Source organism: Durio zibethinus, chromosome 27 (genome assembly GCF_047325235.1).
Source record: "Durio zibethinus cultivar Kanyao isolate XHJ-2024 chromosome 27, ASM4732523v1, whole genome shotgun sequence".
Taxonomy (NCBI): domain Eukaryota; kingdom Viridiplantae; phylum Streptophyta; class Magnoliopsida; order Malvales; family Malvaceae; genus Durio; species Durio zibethinus.
In genome coordinates this window covers 12,757,234-12,766,710 of record NC_143188.1, presented here as the reverse complement: position 1 = coordinate 12,766,710, position 9,477 = coordinate 12,757,234, and the positions used below count along the sequence as shown (strand labels likewise).

The 9,477-nt window shown below is 28.2% G+C and overlaps 2 protein-coding genes across 2 annotated transcripts; both read left to right on the top strand.

Moving 5' to 3' along the window:
- Positions 1-4,409: 4,409 nt before the first annotated feature.
- LOC149510946 (protein ACCELERATED CELL DEATH 6-like) lies at positions 4,410-9,221 on the top strand. The gene is made up of 4 exons (XM_089756344.1): positions 4,410-4,816; positions 4,856-5,133; positions 5,411-5,939; positions 8,496-9,221. The coding sequence occupies exons 1-3, from the start codon at positions 4,410-4,412 to the stop codon at positions 5,872-5,874; spliced, it is 1,149 nt and encodes a 382-aa protein (XP_089612470.1). The 3' UTR covers positions 5,875-5,939; positions 8,496-9,221.
- Positions 5,925-9,050, top strand: LOC149510947 (uncharacterized). The gene is made up of 2 exons (XM_089756343.1): positions 5,925-5,939; positions 8,496-9,050. The coding sequence occupies exons 1-2, from the start codon at positions 5,925-5,927 to the stop codon at positions 9,048-9,050; spliced, it is 570 nt and encodes a 189-aa protein (XP_089612469.1).
- Positions 9,222-9,477: the final 256 nt, after the last annotated feature.

The following is a 9,477-nucleotide window of genomic DNA, read 5'->3' as shown; positions in this document are numbered from 1 at the left end:
TTGCCCAATTTTTGGTGACTGGTTTAAGAGATTTCTAGAGAGACGCTAAAGGAAATTATGGCTAGAGAGAGCAAATGGTAAAGCTGTTTAAGGAAAAACCAAGTTTTATCCTTTTATCGTGCCCTACTACGATGCTGTTTTTCCAACCCAGGATTCGCGTGCACCAATGGAGCAACCCGAGTCAATCACAAGTTTTTTTTTTCTTTTTATTTTTATTTTTTCATTTTTTTACAACTTTTTAAAGCTTTTTCTTAATTTATTTTTATTTTTATTTTATTTATCATTATTATTTTACTAATTTTGAATTAAGCAATTTATTACTCTTTAAATACTTTAGTAAAATTTCTTTTTATTATTTCTAGAAAACAAACTAAAAAAAAATATCCTTTCAAATAAATTCATGAATTCTACCAAACTATTAAAGAATTTTTCATAAATTTAAATTTTATAGGTTATACCAAACTATTGGAGAATTTCATAAATCGAGTAATTAATAAAATATTTTGTATTTTATCCTACCAAACTATTGAATGATTGCATCTTAAGTTAAATCTTACAAAACTATTGGAAGATTTAATTAATTTTCTCAAAAATAAAATTTTATAAATATTTTACAACAAAATCTCACAAAACTATTAAGAGATCTACATCAAAGTAAATCCTACCAAACTATTGAAAAATTTTACTACTTATTTTTTAGGGTTAAATACATTAATAAATCCAACGATAGAGCTTTTTTATGGTGGGAAACTAGTCTTCATAAATACTCTTGAGGTGAGAAAATTATCTTAAATTACTACCAAACTATTGGAGTAATCTTAAGATCAATTTTCAATAGTAAATATTTTGATAAATTATAAACATGTTTAAGGCTTGGATAATTTGAAATTAAATGGTACCATCTTTTGATGGGTGCTATAATCTTCCTCACACGTAACCACTTTCTTGAATCTGAAATCTAGTTTCATGGACTAAAATCTACTATTTAAATATACCTAAGTCAATCTTAAGACTTCTCTTTAAATAGGATAGATTTGATTAGGTGACCAATCACACCTAAACAAAAAAATATTGGTAGCGACTCCTTTAATCCATGTCTAGTGGTAGGTCTACAGATCTATACGTTATGATAGTATATTGTTTGCATATATATATATAAGTATGATAAGATATACCTTAAAGAAAAAATAAAATAAAATATATTATATATATTAGTTAGTCCCTTAAAATTATATGTTAAGATCTATCACTATCTTTATTCTACCACCGGTGACTAATAACTGAAAGGGTTGAAACAGCTTGGCTGAAAACAACATCACAAGATTCATGCTCAAGCTTAAAAAGTTCAAAACTCCATAGTCAAGATGGACCTTTGGCTCCAAACTTCAAACTTCATGATGAATGTTTTTCTCTTGAATATTCTGGGTATGGCAAATTACTTTTCCTCCAACCCTCTCATTTGTCTTGGTTATTTTTTAATGAATATTAAATTTGGGTTTTTTTTCCTACAATGCCCCTTATTTGTCTTGGTTATTTTTTGAATAAATGTTGAGATTTGCATTGTTTTTGGGTTAATAGGGCATATATGATCAAGAATCAAGTTCATTAATTTTAATGTTGGTGATAATAAAGATCATATTATGCAGGTTGGGAATTTAGGGGTGATTTATTGAATTTAATTTATGCTGTTGAAAATGATACAATAAATTAATAGATTTTTTGGTTTTGTAGATGAGTAATTTTATAGAGGAATATGTGAATAGCATAGACAGAGCACTAGTTTTTAAAGAGGTAGTTCCAATTGGTGAAGTAATTTTTCAAATACATTTGATTGAAAATTCGAATGGGCAATTCCTTGGTAAGATGTAAGCACTTTTTTGCTTATATTAAACAAATTTGAAATTTTTTATTATCATTCAAGCTTAATCGAGCCAACTCGAGCTCGATTCAAGCTTTATCTTGAGTCAAGTTTGAGTTTAAAAAAAAAGAACTCGATTAAATTTGAGTCGAGTTTCGAATTTCAATTTTTGAATCAAGGTCGAGAGCTCGAGCTTAATGCTATATGGGCTTGGCTCGATTACACCCTTAAAGAAAAGTCTATGATTTGGTTCAGGAAAATACTATGACTACCTACCTTAGCTTAATTAGGTTGAATACGAAAGCCTTAGAATTAGTTTTTTTTTTCTTTTGAAAATTAAAGACATTATTGATAATAGAAAATAAAAGCTGAAGCCATGCTACAAATGATGAACTACTATAGACTCCCAATTTTGCAAGAGAGTCAGCAACAAAGTTTGCTTCCCTAAAAGTATGCACAAACGAAATTTTCTTGACACAGGTGTATAGATTGTATAGCCTATTTATGATGTTGTTATACTTCCAATTCTTAGAATTAGTTATGGTAAACAATTCTTATGGTAATTTGGTTCTTAGCTACTGATAGTTCCATCACCTCTTGAATCTCTTAATTCTATAGGTGGGAAGTTAAATTGAACTATTCAATGAATCACATATGGCTAATTGTTGGTGGAGGGAGGCTATGCTATTGATTTTCATTTGATTTGATATTAATTTTTATGCTTAGAAATAACAATTATAAAATTCTAAAGAAAAAATACAAAAAAAATTAATTATAGAGGTCAGGCTAAACTATAATAATAATATATATCATAGAATTTTTTCAATGGATTAAAAATATTTAATTATGTTATCAATGATAAAATGTTCAACTCATAAAACATACAAATAATAAAATTATTAACATACATATGTAGTTAGCAAGTCAATGAAACAAAAATTTGAAAGGAAAAAATAGAAAAAACTACTTCAATGACTTAATTATGATTATCTTTAATGAATTTATCTATTAACATAAACTAGATGTCCAATTGTTTTTACAACAATAAAGAAACAAATTTCATACATTATTGCTATGCACACTAATAAGTTTTAAATTTCCTTATATTTGTATTTTTATTTGATATAAAAATCATGTTTTGTCTTTAATATGAGTCTAATTATAAAAAAAAGTCTAATAATAAAAAAATTCATTTATATTAAAATTTATAAAAAAAATAGTAATGGTATTTAATCAATTACTTTTAAGACTTTTGGAATTAAATTTTGTTAAGGGTATTTTAATTAATCAATTTTAGCCCATTTTGAGTTTAATTATAAAAAATAAGTCTAATCATAAAAATATTCATTTAAATTAAAATTTATAAAAGAAATTACTGTGGGTATTTTGAGTCAATCATTTTTAATATTTTTGAAATTACAATTTTAAAATTTTAAAAAATTTAATTTCTTATAAACTCTATTTTAATTTTAATTGATTTAAATTAAATTTAAATAAATTAACAAAAGTTATATATTTAAAGATAAATTTGTTAATTTAAAGATTTATAGGAGTTTTTAAATTAATAACTTTTAGCATTGTTGGAGGCCATACTTTTATATATAAATAATAGATGAAATATATCTTAGAAGCTCACTTCATGCAATAAGAATAGGTCTAAATTTTGCTTATGTGGTATCCATAGAGTAATCAATGGCAATTTGTTTATATAGATGCACAACATCATAAAAAAAACAAATATTATATATATATATATATATACACATATATGAAGTAAAATAACAAATTGAGCTTTGAAAACCATGGCCAATTGAATGCATGCTATGCTACCTAGCTAGCTACTTGACAAGGAAAAATAGTTAATATAGTATTACCAAAAATAACATTTATGGTCAAGGAAAATCTTGTATAATTGGCAAATTATTGGACCGTTTAAAATTGGTTTTTTTTTTTCAAAAGTTTTGTTTTTGTTTATTTTGTTTTGTTAAAATTTGACAACATAAAACATGTTTAGTGAGTAATATTGGATAAGTGAAAGAGTTGTAGTTGGAATTCGAACTATAAGCTTATTAAATATTATTTTTTAAAAATAATTATATGAATTATTTGAATTAAATTTTAAATTTTAAATTTTTTTTTTATAAATAATATTGTTACACGTTAAAAACAAATACTATTCTCTCAAAATAATTCACATGATCTAAAAAGAACTATACAAGCTAGATAGTATATGATATAACCTCATCATCAAGGTAATTCATGGAATAAAGATTATTAGAATAAAGTATTTAACTAAAGAGAAAATGATTGTGTCCGTACTATCCAATAAATGCAAAGGTATTGTCTTTTGTAATATTGAAGTTTATTGATGGAATAAAGATTAGAGTGATAACCAAGGCACAATGAATGAAATGAGAGTAAAGAATGATGAAGATATATAAAAAGGCAAGAGGAGTCCATGATTTGGTTCAGGAAAATACTGAGACTACCAGCGTTGGCTTAATTACTTCGAATAAGAGAGCCTTAAATATTAGTCAAATTAATTATAATGATGCAGCTGAATCCCTCAATTAGCTCATCCATTCCCTCTGAACGGCCTGTGCAAGTGGAGGCTATCACCTACATGGACCATGATTTGTTCAAAGCTGCGGCGGATGGCGACGTGGAACTATTTAATAAGTACCAAGGTGGTCTTCATTGCCTGGTTGACGGAAGCCAAAACAGTGTGCTTCATATTTACTCCATAACTGGAGGACGAAAGGTAGTCAAAAAGTTTCTGTGTTTTCAGAAAAGGGCATTTGAAAGAGAGTTCTCCAATAACTTTGTGGAGCAACTTGTCGACAAGTGGCCATCACTGCTACTGCAACCCAATGCCAACATGGAAATCCCATTGCACATTGCAGCGAGACATGGGCATTCTGACATGGTCAAATTCCTCATTGAACGGGACAATGTAGTGCAACAGGAAGACACGTAGAGAGGGTTGGAAGCAACCAGGACGAGGCAGATGCTGAGAATGAGGGATAAGGAAGAAAATACTGCTTTCCATGAGGCCGCTCGACATGGTCACCTTGATGTGTTGCAACTATTGGTCAAAGTAGATCCTGATTTTGCGTTGTCTGCTAATACAAGCGGTGAGACTCCACTCTACTTAGCTGCCAAGGGAGGATATCACGGTTTGGTTGCTGAGATATTAGATAATTGCAAATCAACGGTTTATGGCGGCCCCAATGGTAAAACAGCTTTGCATGCAGCAGTCCTGGCCGGAGATGAAAGTAAGTGATCAGCTCATTATTTTGTGTTATTGTTGTTGTTGTTGTTTTGGGATAATTAACTCAATGGCTGTTCTCGTTGCTTTTTCTGCCAATGGGATAATCTTCCTCATAATTCTAAATGATGCATGTTCTCTTTCTTGCCCTGGCCAAACAAGGAAAATAAAACAAAACAAATGCATGGTCTTTGAAATTCATTTTTCAAAATTAAATAAATTCACATCTACTGCTGCTGTTAAACTTTTTGATCTTTTTGTTGTGTTTTGGTAATGACAGACAGTAAGGAAACTAATAGAGGCAAAAATGCAACTAACCAAACAAACCGATGACAATGGGCGGACTCCACTCCACTATGCTGCGCATTTCGGTGAACGTTCAATTGCCAAAATTTTATTGGAAAACGATGCATCTGCTGCTTATATAAGTGATAAAGAGAGAGGGATGTCGGCTCTTCATATGGCAGCGTGGCAAGGCAAGCGAGGGATAATGGAAGAAATTATCTCCAATTGTCCAGGTTGCTGCGGAATGGTGAACAAAAGAGGCTGGAATTTTCTTCACTTTGCTGTCGTTGCATTATCTCCCAAAAAACTTAAGAGATTCTTAGTTCATTACAAGATTAATGATTTCACAAATAGAAATCTTTTTCATGAAAAGGATGCTAATGGGTACACGCCTATCCAGATCTACTACGCGGGGCCTGCTCGTCAGCTCCTTGGTGGTTTTCTTTTAATTCTTTTCTTCTAGATCGTGAACTTCAAGTAAGAGGATGGAAGTCCTGGCAATTTTCCGACCAAATGACACGAAAGAAGGTATAAAGCTTTACCCTGCTTAATTTTTAATATTCTCTCCTTTTCAAATTTTTTTTTTCAACTTCACAAAATAATTATTGATTTTGACGTATTTAATATTTTTTTTTCTTTTTCTAAAAAAATTCAAGTCATCAATTTCGTACATCCAACTGATGTCAAGTGTAAAGGCACGTGATGCCAGTAGATATTTAACGTCAGAAATGATTTAAGACTGATAAAAGGACCAAAGCGTTATAGCTTTACAAATATCATGATTGAAAAGTGGCTTTTGAAAATATTGTAATCGAATTTGAAGTATAACGAGAACTATTTATTCTATAAAACAAAATTTTAAGTCTTTATATGTTAAAAAATGATTTTAGATTTTTTTGGGTATTAAAAAAGAAAAGATGGATAAAAATTTGAGATTAGATGAGTATTTTATTAAGTACATAATTTTACATTTTATTAGTCTTTAAAAGTGGACTGCCATAAGCAAAGTTTTCAAATATTGATAAGAAAATATTAAACTCTAACTACTATAAGCAAAGTTTAGAAAATTAACAATAACATGCATGTGTCTACTTAAATAAATTCCTAATTTATTGTTTCCTTTACAAATCTATACAATATCTTGAAAGGATCCCGTAAGATTTTTTCCATTTTCATTTTCATTTTTTAAAATTTCTTTTCATTTATCTATTTTTTGTAAATATTTTCATTTTATATTTTCTCTTTTTTATCATTTTAGAGATAAACAGTTTCATAAAAATTACAAAAAATTAAAGAAAATTAAATTAAGTTAATCTAACTTTTCTAGATTTTCTTTTCATTTAGTTTAATTTTCTTGTATAGAAGAAAGAATATAAATTTATTATTTCAATAATTTTTTTAGAATCAATTCAACCATAATAATAAATACCATAGTAAAAAAAACAATAATAATAAATAAGTAATTTAATAATATATACTCAAAATTAGGAAATGAAATATAAAGAAGAAATTAATGCAAAACAAAATGAGAGAAACATATAGTAATTTAAAATATAGTAATAATTTTTCTTGATTTTCTTTTCATTTAATTGATTTTCATAGACAGAAGAATTAATGACAATATTTATCAATTCAATCATAGTAATAAATTAATAATTTAAATAATAATAAATAATCAAAATTAGGATATGAAATACCAAAAAGAAATCATTGCAAAAAAGGGCAAAATGGAAAACATAATGAAAGGTAAGGATGAGAAAAAAAACCAAAAAAATTAAAAATTAATTCAAAGCCATAATGTTTGATTCAATTGGAATCAATTTTTTCTTATTTGATTGTAATCAGATCGATTATAAATAAAAGTCAATAGAATTTAAATCAAACTTTAAAAATTTATAATATTATACATTATTTAAAAAAATCAAATTAAATTTGATCTGAACTATTATTATCCTAATAAAAGGTGACTTTCTCATATCATAAATCTCACTCTGCCATCTCAAAATCTTAATTCGAAACTTTTAAAATGAAGTCTTAAATTTTAATTATTGGGATGTCACATTAGAGACAAATATTATACTAATAGATAATGAAATATAAAATTTAATAAAAAGATTGTGCAGAAATAAAGTTAAAAAATGAGAAAATGTTACAACAAAGGCTTTTAACTTTGTTTATCTAGTTTAAAAACTGAATCACCAATATATGGATAAGTAAAATTCACTAGTAGTTCATGAACTTCTATGATATATATATCACTTTGATGCATGACCAAAAAAAAAAAGTTTTTCCATGAATAACTTTTTAGAAAAGTTTATGATTTATCTTTTGTTAGTCAACAATCAATCAAAATATGTATACAAGTATCACTTGTCTACCCCCTAGGACGGAGAAAATTTATATAAAAATTTTTAGGTGAAGTTTGTAAAGTTTTTTTAAAAATAATTTAATAAAAATTTTAATAGAAAATTCAAACCAATAAATTGATTAAGTTTAATGTGAAGATTAATAATATGTAAAAAAATTATTAAAAATATTATTTATAATTTAAATTTAATCTGTACTTATTCAATAATATCAATATTTTTACTAAAAATGTCCATTTAAAAGTATAAATTAAAATTTATTAAATTTTTTTTCAAATTTTACATGTTTAATATACGTAACAAAACATTTTAAATTTTAATTTTATTTAATCAATTTTAATTAAAAATTCCATGAATTTTACGTACAAAATTTCATCTAAATCCTTATTCGGTGCATAGATATGACATGTTTCAATGACTTGTGAAGTAGGTGTGAGTGAGATAAATCTCACTTAATAAATTTAAAACTTGCATGTGGCCCACGTGTGGATCCTGTCACGTGTTTGTATTTAAATCACAATGTTTGCATGAACATTTTTTTAATTTTTTAATTGTTGATTGACAAAACGATGGATAGTGATTTTTTTTAAAAAAAGATATATATCTTTTATGTCATGACTGAAAATGATATATTTATAAAAATTGTGAAGTACCCGTGAATTTTACTCATTGACTGATAAATGCTAATCATTCCTTAAATCGACAATTATCGTTGCAGAAACATATTCGCCAATTGTTGAATGACATTGGTGATAATGCAGAAGTGGAAGGGTTACGGGTTCACCCAAACTTCAGAGAAAAGGTAAAAGACGAGGATGATGTCTCCTTCATCGAAGTTGTGGAAAAAACACGAGAGACCCATTTACTGGTGGCAACTCTTGTAGCAACCGTAACATTCGCTGCAGCATTCACCGTACCTGGTGGATACAAAAGTGATGAGCAAGGGGATGCAACCTTAAGTCGTGACCCAGCTTTTAAAGCCTTCATTATAACAGATACCCTCGCATTTGTTTCCTCTCTTTTAGCGGTCCTGCTTCATTTTCTCTTGGTATTCCTGAAGTGGAGTCTAGTTAATCTTCGATTTCAGGTGATTGGTCTGGCAGATGTCTTAACTTTTTCTGCGATGATAGCAATGGTGATTGCTTTCAACACAGGCAGTTATGCAGTGTTACAATCTTCCATGGGGTTTGCTATCGCCACATGTTCCCTTGGCCTCACCTTCATTCCCGGTTTGCTCATTGCTTATGCCATTTATTACTTCTTTCTCTTATGAGGATACCATAGTTACCCCCAACTACAAGCCTGCTACTGCCATAAAATTAATTAAAATGCAAAATGCCGACTGTTTCATTTCTATTGCTATATATGAATCAATGAAATAAAGGGGCATTAATTCAAGGATTCGATGTGGTTATTGCTCAAGTTAAAACAAGTTACAAGTTCCTTTCTGCCCCTTAGTTTCTAAGCTATTAATGTTTCATGACGCTTTTCATTTTTGGCAATAAATATACTGTTTATTTTTTTTCTCATCCACTCTATATCCGTCCTTTATATAATAGTCCGTCCATCTTGTTTTCTTTGGACTCTTTTCGTATTCTCTTTCAAATTTTGAACACCCACCGTTGCTAAAGCTTTTAGTATGTAATTCCACAGGTCATTTATATCGAGGTCTTAATTTGGAGTTTACATACACCGAATTT

Bases quoted from the DNA above. Each gene is read 5' to 3' on its own strand.
- LOC149510946 (XM_089756344.1), top strand. From the start codon at position 4,410: ATGCAGCTGAATCCCTCAATTAGCTCATCCATTCCCTCTGAACGGCCT. The intron at 4,817-4,855 runs GCAACAGGAAGA...GGAAGCAACCAG, and splicing joins ATTGAACGGGACAATGTAGT to GACGAGGCAGATGCTGAGAA. The intron at 5,134-5,410 runs GTAAGTGATCAG...AATGACAGACAG, and splicing joins AGTCCTGGCCGGAGATGAAA to TAAGGAAACTAATAGAGGCA.